This window comes from Bison bison, unplaced genomic scaffold (assembly GCF_000754665.1).
Source record: "Bison bison bison isolate TAMUID 2011002044 unplaced genomic scaffold, Bison_UMD1.0 scf7180017864317, whole genome shotgun sequence".
NCBI lineage: Eukaryota > Metazoa > Chordata > Mammalia > Artiodactyla > Bovidae > Bison > Bison bison.
Window position 1 is genome coordinate 3685483 of NW_011494889.1, and position 17367 is coordinate 3702849.

General features: G+C 41.4%; 1 protein-coding gene across 1 annotated transcript; it reads left to right on the plus strand.

Moving 5' to 3' along the window:
* Nucleotides 1-4336: 4336 nt before the first annotated feature.
* Nucleotides 4337-15039, plus strand: SRP9 (signal recognition particle 9kDa). Its single transcript, XM_010852859.1, has 3 exons — nt 4337-4537; nt 9207-9275; nt 13485-15039. The coding sequence occupies exons 1-3, from the start codon at nt 4466-4468 to the stop codon at nt 13602-13604; spliced, it is 261 nt and encodes an 86-aa protein (XP_010851161.1). The 5' UTR covers nt 4337-4465; the 3' UTR covers nt 13605-15039.
* Nucleotides 15040-17367: the final 2328 nt, after the last annotated feature.

Below are 17367 nucleotides of genomic sequence, written 5' to 3' on the forward strand. Positions count from 1 at the left end.
AACAAAAAAGCCAGGAGCCTAGGGAATCCTGGTGCCCCTGCCATTGCCCTCTGGTCTCCGGGGCATCAGTTGGGCAGCATCTGTCCTGGCCTGACCCAGCTTCCCCCAGAGGAGGCAGCATGGATGGTGGCCTTTCTGATCCCCACAACTCAATCGGAGCCTAGTCTCTCTTGTCAGCATGGCCGGACAAGACAAGGCTTTATCCCCCTGTTGTTTTTTGAGGTGTGTTCATTCTACTTGAAATCTGTTTCACCTTAAAGGGATCACTGGCTCAGTGGTAAAGAATCCGCCTGCCTAAGTAGAAGATGTGGTTCCCATCCCTGAATTGGGAGCATCTGTTGGAGGAGGGAATGATAATCCACTCCAATATTCCTGCCTGAAAAACCCCATGGACAGAGGAGCCTGGTGGGTTACAGTCCATGGGGTCACAAGGAGTCAGCATGGCTGAGTGACGAAGCACAACACAATGGCAACAGAAGGATCGTTACCTGCCCAGACTGTGGCACTTTAGCATTTTAAAAACAGGGTGTAACGAGGACACTGAGGGACAGCCTCCGGGAGCTCTGTCAGGTGTCTGGGGGGCGGGTTTGTCGGTGGGCGTGGCTCGAGGGTGCTGAGCCCCCTTGAGCTGGGCTCTGGAAATGGGCTTTGTTTCTTGGGGTGACTTCTCCACCTGCCTTCTACCTTGCCCTGTGTCCCTCCCTCCCTCCCTTTCCCACCCTCCCCCTCCAGGCTCAAGGTGACCCTCACTGTTCCTAGGCAGCTCTGGGCTTCTGATCACAGAACTGGGCAGCGTGGGATGTGGGTCCTGGGAGTCAGTTCTGGGCTTCACACAGTCACTCTTGTCTCTACCTCCAGACCACCCGCCCCATCCCCAAACACCTGGGAGGAGGGGATGCTGAGACCTGCTTGAATCCCCATAAACGCTTGTTTCTGCCTCCAGTCTTGACCGTTTATAAACTCGCCTTGTATCTACACCCTGCTCTGCTCACATTAGCATTTAAGCTGCTCAGGCACATCTTTGTTTTCACTGTAGAATGCCCGGCAGGGTGACTGACACAGAAGAGGTGCTCAATCATTAATTAATTAAACTGGGTTGGAAGTTCCGGACAGTTAAGAAAGAGCTAAGGCTCTTTCTGGAAAGGAAAAGTTGAGACTGAGCAAACAATAAACAAAACGCACCAATACCCGCCTCAGCTAATGCAGGGTTGCGCACTCCACAGGGATCATGAAGAGACTGAAGTGGGCTCTCAGGGATCGTCTCCGTGGGGCCATCTGCTCACCACTGCCCTCCACTGGACGCCGGGCCAAAGCAGCCCGGCCCCGTCGGGGCGCTCTCAGGCTTCCTTCTCGCCCCATGCTGGATCCAGCTCCTGGGCAAACCGGTTTTTCTGCTGGCTTCTCTTACCAGGTTTGTTTCACTCTAACTGTGCTGCACTGAATTCATGAGACCTAGGAAGGCACAAGAGAACTGGGACTTCTTTGAGTCCTGGCGTATCGAGGGTTCCACAAATGCTTAATGCATGAAAATCAACATAATGACCTTTAGTTCTTGACATGCCAGCAGCACTGTGGACTGTTACTATGATTGCAAATATAAGAACCCACTTAAGAACCTACTCCTACAACGGTCTACACACCCAATGCTGCCAGCTTTTAGAAGACAACCGAGGAGAACAAAGGACAAAAAGCTTCTGGGAAAGAATTCAAAAACAGTCAGTCATTTCTATCTTAACAACAACAGACCTTCCTCCTTAGGGGAAAGAGGGAGGAAGGGGAGAGTAAACCCAGGTACCACTAAATCTTGTAGAAAGACCTCTCTCCTGCACTAAATCTTGTGAAATGACTTCTCTCTCCCGCACTGTGCCACTGTTCCTGTCTTTAATTTTAGGTATGGGTGAATTTGCCTTATTATTGCTACCCCTGACCTCTTTCGTTTATAAGGATTTTGCCCAACACACTGACCCTTAAAAGTTCTTGAATTCCTGGCAGTCAAATATGGTGTATGAGTGGCTAATAATTTGCCAAATGGCAATAGTAAAGTAAGTTTAAAAGGACGCATCACATTTATGGCTTACAAATTGCTTCAATTTGCTGAAAAACTGTTTTCGTCTCCCAAAATTGAACTCTGGAGTTAGCCCAAGGCCTGGCAGGCCTTTGGAGATATGAATCTGAAGCTCACGGAAGAACCTGGACTAAGCAGCATAGAGGTGAAAGTGAAAACCCAAATATTGCCCAGTAAAAACTCAGAGGGTGAAATCAAAGTATGATACCTCAGGACCCAGTGTTGAAGGGTCAAGGGAGTGGAGGAGGCTAGGACAGAGCCAGAGAGGGAAAAACCAAAGAGGTAGAAGAAGGAGCAAGGAAGGATGGAGTGAAAAAAACCAAGCAGCTCGGAAATTTCAAGGATGAAGGAGTGGCACATGCCCTCAGATGCAGTTGAATAATCTGGTCAAGAAAGGATTGAGGGACTTCCCCTGGTGGTCCAGTGGCTAAGACTCCATACTCCCAATGCAGGAGGCCCAGCTTCCATCCCTGATCAGAGAAAGAGATGCCACATGCCGCAACTAAGACCCAGTGCAAGGAAATAAAGAAATATATATTAATATATTTTAAAAATTTTAAAAAGAAAGGATTGTCAGCTGGACTGGGCAATATGAAGGTCACTAGTGACCCTGAGCGGAGAAGGTGATGGCACCCTACTCCAGTACTCTTGCCTGGAAAATCCCATGGACTGAGGAACCTGGTGGGCTGCAGTCAGTGGGGTAGCTAAGAGTCGGACATGACTGAGCGACTTCACTTTCACTTTTCACTTTCACGCACTGGAGAAGGCAATGGCAACTCACTCCAGTGTTCTTGCCTGGAGAATGCCAGGGACGGGGAGCCTGGTGGGCTGCCGTCTATGGAGTCGCACAGAGTCGGACACGACTGAAGCAACTTAGCAGCAGCAGCAGCAGTGACCATGAGAGCAGTTAGTGACCTTGTGAAAGCAACTTCATTTGAGGGTTGAGGTGGGGACAGAGTCGAAGGCACTGTGGTGGGAATGGGATTGAATGGGAAGTAAGGGCATGGAAACAATCGTAGGAGGTATCCAACTTAGGCCAAAGAATAAAGGCTTTCACTTTTGACCTTGCACAGACTGGACTTCACCGATTCAGCTTCCCTACAGCCACTAGTGACATGTTCTAAAAATAAAAATTAATCATATCACGTCCTGTTGTGATTAACATCTGCCGGCTCTCCACTTGCTGAACAATGGAGAGCAAAGTCCAGGGCCGATGTGTTTAGTATAATTTACTTTCTATAATTGTATTTATTTATTTTTGGCGGTACTGGGTCTTCCTTGCTCTGTGACGGCTTTCCCAAGTTCTGGAGGGCGGGGGATTACTCTTCGTTTTGTTGTGGTGCTTGGGGCTTCTAATTGTGGTGGCTGCTTTTGTTTCAGTGCACAGGCTCTAGGGCGCAGTCTCAGTAGCTGCGGCGCACGGGCTTAGTGGCTCAGCGGCAAATGAGATCTTCCCGGGACCAGGGATAGAAGCTATATCTTCTGCATTGGCAGGCGGATTCTTTAGCACTGAGCCGCCAGGGAAGCCTTAAAACTGATGTTTTACTATACATAAAATATACTTCAACTTGATTAAAGAAAAATACCCTTCTACCTCACTCCATAGCCTGGAGAACAAAGTTCAAATTTCTTCCGGCTTAAGTGATATGATTTCTTCCCTTGATTCTTCCCCCAGGCCCCAAATACGTGCTTGCGTGCTAAGTCGCATCGGTCCTATCTGACTCTTTGCAACTCTATGGCTATTCTGTCCATGGGATTCTGCAGGCAAGAACATTGGAGTGGGTTGCCATGCCCTCCTCCAGGAGATGCCCACCACATTAAATACACTACGGATCAAAAATGGGCCTCGACGTCCTGCCCTGCCCACCTGTTCAACACCCGTCATGCTTCTCAAGATTCAACTTGTGCCATCCGTGTTAGCGTCCTCTAGACACAGATGTCTATCATATAAAGCTCTCCATTGCACTCTTCCTTCATGTCTCCCCTTTCTTTCACTAAGCTGTAGGCGTATCACTAAGCCGCTCTATCTTTGCTGAAGAAACCTGGGCTTTACCGTTGTAGGCCAGCCCGAAGGACAGCGGGACAGATCCTCCTCCAGTCCTACAAGGGGCGCTATGGCAACCTCCATCGTCTCCCTTCTCTTCACCTCTTCGGACCCTCTCCCAGACTCGCACGCTTGGGGCTCCGCCTCCTAGGCAACATCCCTCCTTCCCATTGGGCAAGGACGATCCTGGCTGGCCAATGGAGCGAGGCGTTGGTACGAGGCGGCGCCACCATCTTTGAGCGTCTGGGCCCCTGTCTCGGTAGGCGGCTGTGGGAGTTAGGGAGGTAGGTGGGCCGTGCCGCGCCGCCTCCGGTCCACAGCCGTGCCTCTTTCTGTCCTTCTGCCGCGGTCCCACGATGCCGCAGTACCAGACTTGGGAGGAGTTCAGTCGCGCAGCGGAGAAACTCTACCTCGCCGACCCAATGAAGGTAAATCGCAGGCGGACCCAGTGTCTCTGTCCCACCTCCGGGTCAGGATGTCTTCTCTGCCATCCGCTCGGCCTCCGGAGCTTCTGCAGCATCCTAGGAGGTGCTGTGTGTGAAGAGAGACGGACTCCGCGCGAAGTCCGATTGTTCTTTTTGTCTCTTATCTTAATAAGGGCCCAGTGAAGCCTGAAATCAGCAAAATCAGGGTCAAGTCTGGGCTCTAAGAAACCTTCCCCCGCCTACAATTCCTGAGCTTCCCTGTCGTTGGTTTACGTGTCTCTAAGGGCAGGGCTCCTCCCGGCTGCAGGTTCGGCCTCCTGTGGCGCTTCAGTTCAGTTCAGTCGCTCAGTCGTGTCCGACTCTTTGCGACCCTATGGACTGCACCACGCTAAGCTTCCCTGTCCATCACCAACTCCCGGAGCTTACTCAGACTCATGTCCATCGAGTCGATGATGCCATCGAACCATCTTATCCTCTGTCGTCCCCTTCTCCCGCCTTCAATCTTTCCCAGCATCAGGGTCTTTTCGAATGAGTCAGTTCTTCGCATCCGGTGGCCAAAGTATTGGAGTTTCAGCATCAGTCCTTCCAATGAATATTCAGGACTGATTTCCTTTAGGATGGACTGGTTGGATCTCCTTGCAGTCCAAGGGACTCTCAAGAATCTTCTCCAACACCACAGTTCAAAAGCATCAAACACCCCAATTTGGAGGCATCTATCTCCCGCAGATTAGTGGTTCTTAATATTTTGGAGGTTAGTGCCCTTTGAGAGCAGGAGAATGCACTTAACACATAAATGTTTGTAAACAGTTTTAGGGGGTCCGTGGATCCCTGTGGGCTTCACTGGAGGCTCAGACAGTAAAGAATCTGCCTGCAATGCAGGAGACCTGTGTTTGATCCCTGGGTGAGGTAGATCCCCTGAGAAGGGAATGGCAACCCACTCCAGTATTTTTGGCCTGGAGAATTCCATGGACAGAGGAGCCTGGCGGGACTGGTCTAGAGTCCATGGGGTCACAAAGAGTCAGACACAAAGTGAGCGAGTAACACACACACACGGATCCCTGTAATTCATTCATGGCCCCCATAAAATTATTATAAGCTAACCTCTGACATTGACTTATCATAATTTTATGGGGGCCATGAATGAATTACAGGGATCCGTGTGTGTGTGTGTGTGTGTGAGTAACCAAAGAGGTTGCAAGGACAAGAATTTAGCATTTGAGTCTTGATTTTTCTTCCTCTTGGTGTTTATTGTCATCTAAATATTATTTAAAATATTAAAAAGCCCTGCTAGCTTTTTAGACCTAGATAAGTAACAAGAAACCGGAAACATTCTTAGTTCCATTCTTTGCAGTAAAGTGATGTAATAGTAATAAATGATAAAATGAATTAGATACTTGTGAAATTGAGTACTTTGTTTATGACACAATTTCTGGCTCCTCCATTTGGTTGATTTTGTTCGTAGGATCATTTGTTTCTTTAAGCAGTGTACCATGAGGACTATACAGGACTTTTGTAGAAGTACCCACAGTGTAAACTAAAAGTATTTGGAAAGATAGTAAAGAATATACAGATCCACAGTAAGAATAATAATACTGTAAGAATGTGGTCATAGTTATAGGGAAAATGAAAATAAAATGATTATTATTGAGCGTTGCTATGAACAAAGCATGTGTAGAATAGGCAGGAGAGGGAGAGCCTATGAGTTCTGTTAAGAAAATTCCAGTGGCCTAAAAACTTGTGCCTTCTCAGGCTAACTTTCACTTCTTTTTAACTGATTTTTTTTGATAGGTCGGTGAGGGGATGAGTGGGAGAGAGCTGGACTGACAGTTGTATTGAGTACCTTCCATGTGACAGACATTTTATGTATATACACTTAGCTGTATAATTTATGTATACAATTGAAGACAATCCCTTGAGGTAGTTGAATGAACAGTCTTAGATACATTAAATGATTTGCCTAGTGATCGCTAAGAGATTAGGCTAAAATTTGAACCCACATCTCTAAACACCGTGTTCATGCTGTTTCTACCAGTCTATACTGCTGAAACTAAAGAAGAAGAAAAATTTTGTCAGAACTCTTTGGGATCTGTTTTACAGAATTCTTTGTCTTCTCTCTCTCTTGATCATATTTATCACCTTTTACCATTCTCCATTGCATCTGCTCTAAGTGAAGATGGTATTATTGCTGGACCATGTAATAACCTCTTTGCCTGCCTGCATTTAAAATTCCTTTTTCAGTCTCATACATACTGCAGCTATCTCGGACACAAAAATTGAATTCCCAGTTTCCTGTTTTAAAACTAGTTCTTCACTGATTGCTGGTAAAAGTCCCATCTTCCAGGCCCCAGTCTGACCCTCTCTCCAGTCTTGCTGGCTTTGTCTCCCACCATTTCCACTGTCCTCAGCCCTAGCTAGCCTCAGAAAGCTACAGAATGCATCATATCTTCATTCAGACTGCTGCTTCAGCCTTTCTCCTAACTTCTTCCCTAAAAGAAAGAAAACAAAAAATGCATTTCTGCAGCCATTTCCATAAATTCTTTTTACACTTTTCCTTCCCCCAATCTAAATTACTTGTTTCCTCTTTTAGCATTTTACCTGTGTATGTCTTTCTAGGACTTAATTCATGTTGTCTTATGTTTTGATTATTTAAGTTGGTTGAATTACTAAAAAAGCAAGAACCTTGACTTCTTTTTCTTCTTAGTGGCATCTGACATGGTAACTTAGGTGCTTTCTAATTTACCAGTAGAAAGGGAATTGGGGCTTCCTAGGTGGTGCTGGTGGTAAAGAACTCGCCTGCCAATACAGGAGACTTAGCGGGTTCCAGATCCCCTGGAGCAGGGCATGGCAGCCCACTCCAGTATCCTTGCCTGAAGAATCCCGTGGACATAGGTGCCTGGCAGGCTATATAGTCCATGGGATCGCAAAGAGTTTTTAAACTCATTTCTCCTAATGAAGCCACTGAGTATTCTTTTAAGCAGGAGTTAAAACTTTACACAGTTGTCATGCTTAGTACGTTTTTAAGTTGGTTTCCTTTTGTTTCCAGAGGACTGAATTTTTTTAATATGTAAAACTGAATTTACTAGCTCAATAAGTAGAATCTTATTAGGTAGTCTAAAGATACTTACACCTACTTAAGTGCTTGGTGAGTTCCCTTTGCTCCCTCACCAAGACAAATCTCAGGATGATATGACCTTTTTAAATTTGCAAACCCATGAGAGTAGAAGGCATAATGAGAAAAGCTGTAGAAAAAGCTCTAATAGCCCTTTTTATCTAGTTTCCAGAATTATCTTGAGGGTCCTGTGCTGCATTGGAGCCATTTTAAATATATGTTCTTGTTTTGTCTGGTAGATACTTAGCAATTTTTAAAACAGCTAGCTAAAGCTAAACTAGAGTTATTTATTATATTTTTGATTAATAAGAAACTTGACTCTGCTGCAGTACACTGTTTTGAATCCATCATTTAAAGAAATAAAAATAATATTCATGGAGGTTGTAAACTCTATTGGGAGCTGTTTTCTTTTATTGGAATATACTGATATCTAAATCATTTTCTTGGCTTCCTAACTGTAGAACACCCAATAGCAAAAAGTGCTGTGTAGCATGGCACTCAATGTAGGAGTTACTCTAGATGTGGAAAGTTGTGTCTCATGTCATGGCATCGTGAGAAAGATACGATTTTGCTGAGTAATTAATCTGAGTCCACCTCTTGAGAGCCATGGGAAAATGGAAAGTATGAACTGCAACTGCAGTACTTTCTCCTGGGAAATGGATTTGAACTTTACTAGCCATTTCTGCTACTCCCCGCCCCGCTTTTTTTTTTTTTTCCTATCAGTCCTCTGTGGCTAGATGTGTGGGTATTATAGGGGAGAAGAAAACCTTCTCTTTTACTCTCTTAGGTTTTGTAACTGGGGCTCTGCAAATTAAACTGACAAAAGACAGGTTAATAAATACAAAGACTTTACACTTAGCATAGAAGTTCACAAAGAGGAGGAATTTGGGACCTATATACCATCTTAAGGGTGGGAAAGTATGGGAGGGAGGTTGGACAGAGGAAAAGAGATTTGGGGTTTCTGGGAGGGAGTACGTTCTGAGAAGGTGCTTAGGAAATGTATGGGCAATATTAGAGTTGTCTGGTAAGGTTTTTAGGGAACAAACCTTCTTCTCTTTTCCCAGGGAGAAGAAACACCTTTTCAATTGGAAACTTACGTAATCTTTACAAAGCTTAATTTATGTCTTGCTTTTGATCAGAAAGGGCAGAGAACTAATTGCCTTCAGCTCAAAACTTTCCTTTGGCTGAAGTGGTATACTTTTGAGGTAGCATGCTGTGAATACCCTTCAGTACATAGTCTTACTGGCAAGAAACGCCAAACCACCTTAAGAGTCTTAAAGACATTCTCTGAATATGGGTGTGCCTTGGGAATTTTCAGTACATCTTTTCTAAGTGGCTGAAAATAAAATACCTGACTTTCTTTTAAGTCTTAAAAATATTGTAGCAATAAGAATGCACAAAATGCTGTTTTCCCTCATTTCAGTAATGATAAGTTTACAGTAAAGGTGCCTTTAGATATTTTGGCTATTCTAAAAGGATCTATTTTCGCTCGCTTGAAGACTAAATTATTTATGAGAAATGTCTTCTGACTTCACTGTTTCTAAATATGTATTTTTATTTCAGGCCCGTGTGGTTCTCAAATATAGGCATTCTGATGGGAGTTTGTGTATTAAAGTAACAGATGATTTAGTTGTAAGTATACATTTTTTATTTGTTGCATACTTTCAGATTTGTTTGAGTTAATCATTTGTTTGAAATTATTTACATAGAATTTATGCAAGTCACCCATTAGAATGCTTCTTTTGTGTTTCATTCCCAAGAGCCTTGTTCTTGAAGCTATTTTTCTAGGCACTTGGAAAGATAATTCACCTTGCTTCATTCATACAGTTTGTCAGGTCTAGTTTAATAACAGCTGAGCAGGAGGAACATAGAGACCAAACATAGATCAGGGGTGAAGGTTTCCTTGTAGATGTGTGAGGAGTAAATGGTATCTGAACACAAGTTACGGGCTCTGTAGTTGCGTTTCTCTCGTTCCCTGTCTGCTCATTCCTGTCGCTTCCTCACCCCATATATTTCTCACCCCTCTGCCATGTGGTTTCTACATGAAGTCTTTCCCTGAACCTGCTCTCAGTGAGGGCTCAGCAGCAGCCCCTTCATTTTCAAACCCAGCAGTTCATATCTTGCTTGACCTCCTGGCTGCTTTTAATATTTTTAATATTTATTTGGCTGCACCAGGTCTTCGTTGAGACATGCAAGATCCTTAATTGCAGAATTCGGGTTCTTAGTTGCAGCATGTGGGATCTAGTTCCCTGATCAGGGGCCAACCTGGGCCCCCTGCATTGGGAGCGCAGAGTCTTAGCCACTGGACCACCATGGAAGTCCCCCTCCTGGCTGCTTTTGATACAGAAAACCACTTCTTGTAGAAATTATTTTGGCATCTGTGGCTCCCTTTTATCTTGTTTTTCTTTCTCTGTTTATTTCATTCTTTGCTAGTTATTTTGCTGACTTGCCCCATCAGTGTTGGTTTCTCCAGGATTCTGTCCTTGATGTCATCTTACCACTTCTGGATCAGTCCATTAAGTCCAGTACTGCTTGTATGTCTGTTTCCAATTTTGTACCTTTAGCTCATATTTTTCTTTTGGCTTCCTAACTAGGTCTGAGTTGAGCATCTTTCTTCCTCTACTTGGTAAGGTTAGCCTGTCTAGAATGGAAGTCCTCATCCCTTATCAAACTGGTTCCTCCTGCTTCCTGTCTTTAATTACACTGTCATCTACCTGCTCAGAACCTGGGAATCATTTTTGGCCCCTTCCTTTCCCTTATTCTCACATTTACTATTCCTTCATTTGAAAAACTTGTATTTTGATCCTCTGATAAGTTCCATATGCTTTGCTGGGCATTTGTGAATTATTGATTCAAGATCTCATCTCATTTCCTGTCGTGAACCCTCCATCTTCATTGCTAACCTCTTAAGGCCTCATTGTCGCTTGCCTGGACTAGTAGCTCTGTGTCCCTGCTTCCAGTTCGTCCTTCAGTTGTCCTAATACTACTGTCCTGCCAGAGTGATTTCTAAAAATGCAAATTGGATTCTTACTACCCTGCTTAACAATCTTTAGTGGCTTCTCATCACTCATAATGTAAACTCCACCCTCACATCCCCTCTAATCTCTGTCTTTTTGTGTTACTTAAGGCCTCCTTTAATATGCCATGGTCTTAGGCCTCTGAGCTTTTGAACAAGTCTGTCTCCATCTTTGCAGTATTGAATCCCACCCCTGCCCCAGTGTGACAAGCCAACTGCTTATATTTCAAAACCCACCTCAGAAGGACTGCTTCATTTCTTGTTTTTATTTCTGCCTCTTTTTGTGCTATTTCACAATTTTTTTTTTTAATCACATTTGACTTTTAATAGGTTGTGGGCTTCAAAATAACAAGAATAGATGAGTGATAGTCTTAACTGTATTTGAGGTGACTAGTCCTGACCCAAAGGGTACTTAACAAGCATTTCTTTTAATGGATTAACTCTTTTAAAAATCTCATAGTGACTTTAAAAATGACTTTCGGTCGTATCTTTTACTGTATTTGTATTCAGGGTTCCATTATGAGGTTGCATGAAGTCAGATCTTTTTAAATTAGTGTCATATCTTCTAAGAACCTATTGAGTTTGGTGAATGTGAAATGCAAAAAAGCAGTAAATTGAGCTGTTGTGTGCTAAACCTAGGTTGAGGAGATTTGAATCCTAGCTTAGCAATCTAAGAGTATTTTAGTCTTGGGGAAGATCAGGCCAAAAGTTTGGCTTTGGGGACCTTAATCTGTGAAGTGCCATAGTAATAGTCTGCTCATCTAATTGGGTTGTTGTACAAAGTAAATGAAATATGTGGACGTGTTTAGCACTCGTGCCTGCCACTTAGTAGGTTCAATAAATGTATACTTGAATCCTGAGCATTCACATTGAGAAAAATGTTACTTGTGATTGTCACAGAGTGGATAGGTATATCTACTGAAGAGAAATTGGTATGTTCTGCTTTAAAAATAGAGGAAAATGCAGAATTGAATTCAATACAAAAGACTTTACCTCCAAATGATGACTTTTGGCCTCTGGTAATGGTTAAATATCGTTAAAGATCCATGGTAAGCAATACTGGAAAGAACTTTAACATTAATGATTTCTGTGATAAGATCTAAGTATAAAGGATTCTTTTTGTTCCCTTTCTTAAAACTACTGAGAATTAGTCCTTATCTAGAAGGGACCAAAGATAGAATCAAATCCATCATACTAAATAATAAATGTGTGAACCAACTCCAATGAAAAAATCTATTTTCTAATGATTTTTAAAGAAAAGTTTGTATACTTCCCTCAGTAATTCATTTTAATGGCTTAGAAAACTCTTCTTAGACTTTATTATCTTAGAGCTTTGACTTTTTTATAGTCCCATTTGTGCATCTTCTGTTTCTAATTCCATGTCTGATTTATAATATTGTTTTCTTTGGACCTCTTTCTATGTCAAACTGTAGTGAGAAGGTATATGTTCTCCTATAGTACATACACTAAAATTGAAACTCTGGAGATGATTATGGCCACTTTATAAGATTGTTAGACAGATTTGTACCATGTGTGAACTTTTCTAAGTAAGTGGTTTAAGGGCTGTATGAATTCAAATCAGTTGCGCATTGTCAACCACAAATTGGCACTTGCCATCTACCTCTACAAGGATTAAATCATGTGCTGCTGCAGCTGCTGACCTCCAGCACCCCTTGAAGGAGCCCAGGATGGAGAGCAGAAATGAGGCACTCTGTGCTCCCCGAAACCTGGCAGGACAGGTCTTCAGATAGTTAGATATTCTCAGGAGCTGATTTTCTGAGCCCAGTTCTTATATCTCCTTGTATCTAGAAAAGCACGAAAATCTTTCATGGTGATGACTGTTTCTCATGACAGGCAGAAGCGTCACGAGACCAGCAGAAACTTTCTAAAAAATAAACATGCTTGATTGCATGTACTCCCCCTTCACCAGAATTGCATGTATACTGTCCTTCTCCTTTATGTCTTTGGAACAGTCTCTCAGAGCTGTTTGAGGTGCTGTCTCCTGGGCTGCAGTCCTCGTATTGCCCCAAATAAAACTTTTAACTCATGACTCTGATGTGCGTTTTTTTAAAGTTGACAGCACGATCAAGTTGAATTCCAACAAATCAGTTTAAGTTGATGAATATTACTGCAGGATCACAAAGTTCCCATTGCTTAAAACTCATATGAATCCATAAGATGGGCTGAAAAAAAAATGGATTTGTGTTACAAAACAAGACTGCCACCTTAAGTTTGATAATTTGGAAGATTCTAGATGAAGAATTGAATGTAAAGCAAGGAAGAGTTTGGATTGGTTTAAAAGTTATAAATAATACCAGAAATCAAGGTTGAACAAATTTATCTAGCTTGATGTAGGTAGCAACCAGCAGTAAGCAAGGAATTCCTGATTTTTAAAAGATTATCATTAACCATATACTTCCCATTTCATAAACAGAGAAAGAGATCCTAAAATGTATATGCTTTTCCCACTATAACTATAGAATCATTTATAACCAGATCCCAGCGAGAAATTACCTGATTCCAACCTTTAATTTTTCTCATCAGACCATGGCAGAATTTGATTACATTAGTCTACTGATCATTTTTGAGATGCTTTGAATAGAGTACCTTTTGTTTTTCGTCCATAGCAGTGGCATTTTAAATATTATAAAATACTAAACTTAAGGAATGTAATTGTGGGAACCTGGGAACTTGAATGATCTCTGGAGGAAGTAAAGCAAAACAGTGGTAGGGAAACACTCAGATTTTTACCCAAGAATATGTTTGCTATGTCGTTAGTAATCTAGTTTTACATAGTTAATGTGTGCTTTTAAAATTCCTGACAGTGTTTGGTGTATAGAACAGACCAAGCTCAAGATGTAAAGAAGATTGAGAAATTCCACAGTCAACTAATGCGACTTATGGTGGCCAAGGAATCCCGCAGTGTTGCCATGGAAACAGACTGAATGGTTTGAAATGAAGACTGTTATGTTCTTAGGAAGTAAATATCTTTTGAATTTGAAAAAGTATTGGGAGAGAAAATACTTTATGTAACTAAGTGGGCTGTTCAGAAGCCAAGAGATCATTTTTTTTGTACTTTGTTTTTTAATGTTTACTTTAGAGAGCCAGGAATGTAAATGCTTTCAGTTAGAAAGCCTTTATTTATTTTTTGGAGATTGAACAAGAAATGCATCTATCTTGGAAACTTTTTGTGGATTATTTGGTGTTAAGCAAAATAAATAATTACTCGCTGTTAAGTTTGTATCAGTAACTTGAAAATGAGATTAAGAAAAGCTAGTTCTTCCTTAAATTTAGTTAATCTGTGTTTAAAAGAAAATTGAATATAATTGTTTTGCTAGATTGATGTATTTTTTTCAGAGCATAAATTTTGTGCTGTTAATGACCAGCAAATATAAAATAAGGTAACTGGAATTAACTGTGCACAGCAATATAGCTGATTATATATAGTAGTGTAGTCTCAATTATATCTAAAAATAATTATGCAAACAAGTATGCTTTACCTTAAACTTTACAAATTTAAGCTATATTTTTAAATATAAGGGATTCATATCGTTAACTTGTTGAGCAAAGACTTACTTTGAATCTAATTTTCAGTGCTCTGAAACATCTGCGGTTACTTTAAATGCATGAACAGAATGATCACTAATAGATTGAAATTACCATATTACAGAAATATTTGCCACATATTTGCCATCTATCTTTTCTCAGAAGGGCTAAAGATTATTTGAACTGTTAAATTTTTGCATACCTCTGATACCCCAGCCCGTTTTTGTCTTTACTTAAAACCAAGGTATTAAGCAAGACTGTCACAACTGTTTCCTTTAAACCAGAAATCTATTATTTGACATTTATCTTATATTTGCAATTAATTTTACCAACCTAAATATAATATGTTGATTCCTACATTAAAATATTTTTTGTTTGGAATTTGTTGTGTTGACCAGTGTTTCAACATGCAAGGTTCCATTAACTGTATGAATTTTGGCATGTTTCAGAGAGGTCAGTAAATAAAATATTACGTAAATGTGTATTATGTCTCTTTAAGTTTTCAACTTCTTAAGGATAATTGATTTCTTGACTGGGATATTCTATATTAGTTTAGACTAAAGTGAGCCTAATTATGCTGTATGTACGTTTTATTTGTTTCTTCGTACTTTTATTACTCAACTTTCTCTGTTATGGCATTTGTTTTCTTTTTTTTTTTTCCCACTGTTTTTCACAGTTGTATTACAAAAGAACCATGCTAGCTTTTTCAAGTCTCCTATTGATAGACATTTGGTTGTTTCCAGTCTTCTGCTGTTAGGATGCTGCACTGAATATACACATGAGTAGTATATGTGTACATTAAATTTCTAGAAATAAAATTGGTGAGTCAAAGGGCATATGTGTTTCTAATTTTAATAGATATTGTCAAATTGCTTTACGCCACGATTGTCCCATTTTGCATGCCCAGCAGAAACGCAGGAGAATGCTGTTTTCTCACAACATTGCTGCACAAAAATAGAAATTCCGGATTTTGGGCATTCTGATGTGTAAACCACAGTTGTTGTTCAGTTGCTAAGTTGTGTCCAGCTCTTTTGCCACCCTGTGGACTGTAGCCCACCAAGCTCCTCTGTCCATGGTATTTCCCAGGCAAGGATGCTAGAGTGAGTTGCCATTTCTGTCTCCAGGGCATTTTGTTTTCTTGAGTAAAAGTAACATCAGGGACTTCTCTGGTGGTCCAGTGGTCAAGAGTCCATCTTGTACTGCAGTGATGTGGATACGGTCCCTGCTCAGGGACTAGAATCCCACATGTTGCAGAGCAGCTAAGCCTGTGAGCCACAACTAGAGAGTCTGTGCACCGTGATGAAAGATCCTGCATGGCTCAAAGAAAATCCTGTGTGCCACAGCTGAGGCCCAGCGCAGCCAAATATTTACAAAAGAAAAGTAACATCAGGTAATGTAGGGGATTTTTGGGTTTTGGCTGTTTCCTGCCCATAATAAAAACTGGAGGGTTTTTTGGCCTTTGTCTTTCTCATTTAAATCTTCTACTTTTTAACACTATGAAGATAGCCTGGAAGGGGAGAGACATAGGTTTGGGTTCTTTGAATCCTTGTAGCAGTGATTAAGAGCAGAAGTTCCAAGGCAGACTGTGTTGCAGTCTTGGCTCCACTACTTCTACTTCCTAGTTCTGTGGTTTTTGAGAGGATATTTCTCCATTTTCTTCTCTGGAAATGGGCCTGAAAGTAGTAGTCATAGGGCTTTGAGGATTAAATGGCATAATCTACTTTAAGTCTTGGCACATTGCCTGGAGCATAGTAAAAGCTCAATAAATGGTAGCTATTATTACTGTTACGGTTGTTATTTTTCAGTGGAATCATTATAAGTAACCAGCTCTTAAGTTTTCTCATTTTAATTGAATAGTTATTTATAAGTTAACATCTGCCTTTTCTACCAAGCTGTGTCTACTATCAAATGCTATTTTTGGCAGATGGAAAGTAAAACAAGATTGTCTCCATGGAGAGTGTTTTTATGTAGTGGGGGAAACTGAAATCTTAAATCTAAGACATGTTCATTTGTACCGACACAAAATTATTAAGAGAACTAACTGGTGGTGAAAATATTAAGTCTCTCAAAGACTGTATAATAATAAAACTCCAAATTATATATTCTAAAAGTCACAGTGCTGTATACTCTGACTTTTTTCTTTTATCAGGAGAGATTTCTGGATACTATAATCACACTTTTCATGGACTAATTTTTTTTTTTTTTAATCATTCTACATGGCTTATGGGATCTTAGTTCCCCACCCAGGGTCCTGGCAGTGAGAGCCCCAAGTCCTAACCACTGGACTGCCAGGGGATTTCCCATGGACTAATTTTTAGCAAACTGTTTTGTGATGTATTTAATCAAATACAGTAAATTACTTTACTGACCCTAAAGTAATCCAAATGCAGTTATCATAGTAATTAACATTCTAGGTACAATTAGCAGTTCAAATAATTTTTGTTCTCTTCTTAGGAAGACCCACTCTCCTCGGAGCACATAGCATTGTTGGAGTATTAAGCATTGTTGGCTACATGTGTTCTCTGTTATAAAGGGCTGGCTTTTCCCTTCTCCCTAGCCTGTCAACGTTTTGTCTTAAAAATATAAAATTTGTTAGGCAGAGCTCTAAGTGATTAGAGGCTGTATTGGCAGCATTTTATAGTTGATGTCTTCTGTTACCCTTAGAAAAATCTAACACTAGCAACAGTATGATGATAATAGTCTTGAAAGTACAGCTGACCCTTGAACAACATGAGTTTGAACTGTATGGGTCCACTTATATGCCAGTTCCTTTCATAAATACGTAATATAGTAATATACAATCTGCAGTTGGTTGGAATTAAGTTCTGGAGGGCTGGCTACAAAGTTAAAATTGGATTTTCTACTGCAGGGAGTGTCAGCACTCCTAACCCTTGCATTCATTATTCAGTTCAGTCGCTCAGTCGTGTCTGACTCTTTGCGACCCCGTGAACTGCAGCACACCAGGCCTCCCTGTCCATCACCAACTCCCGGAGTCCACCCAAACCCCCATGTCCATCAAGTCGGTGATGCCATCCAACCATCTCATCCTCTGTCGTCCCCTTCTCCTACCCTCAATCTTTCCCAGCATCAGGGTCTTTTCAGATGAGTCAGCTCTTCACATCAGGTGGCCAAAGTATTGGAGTTTCAGCTTCAACATCAGTC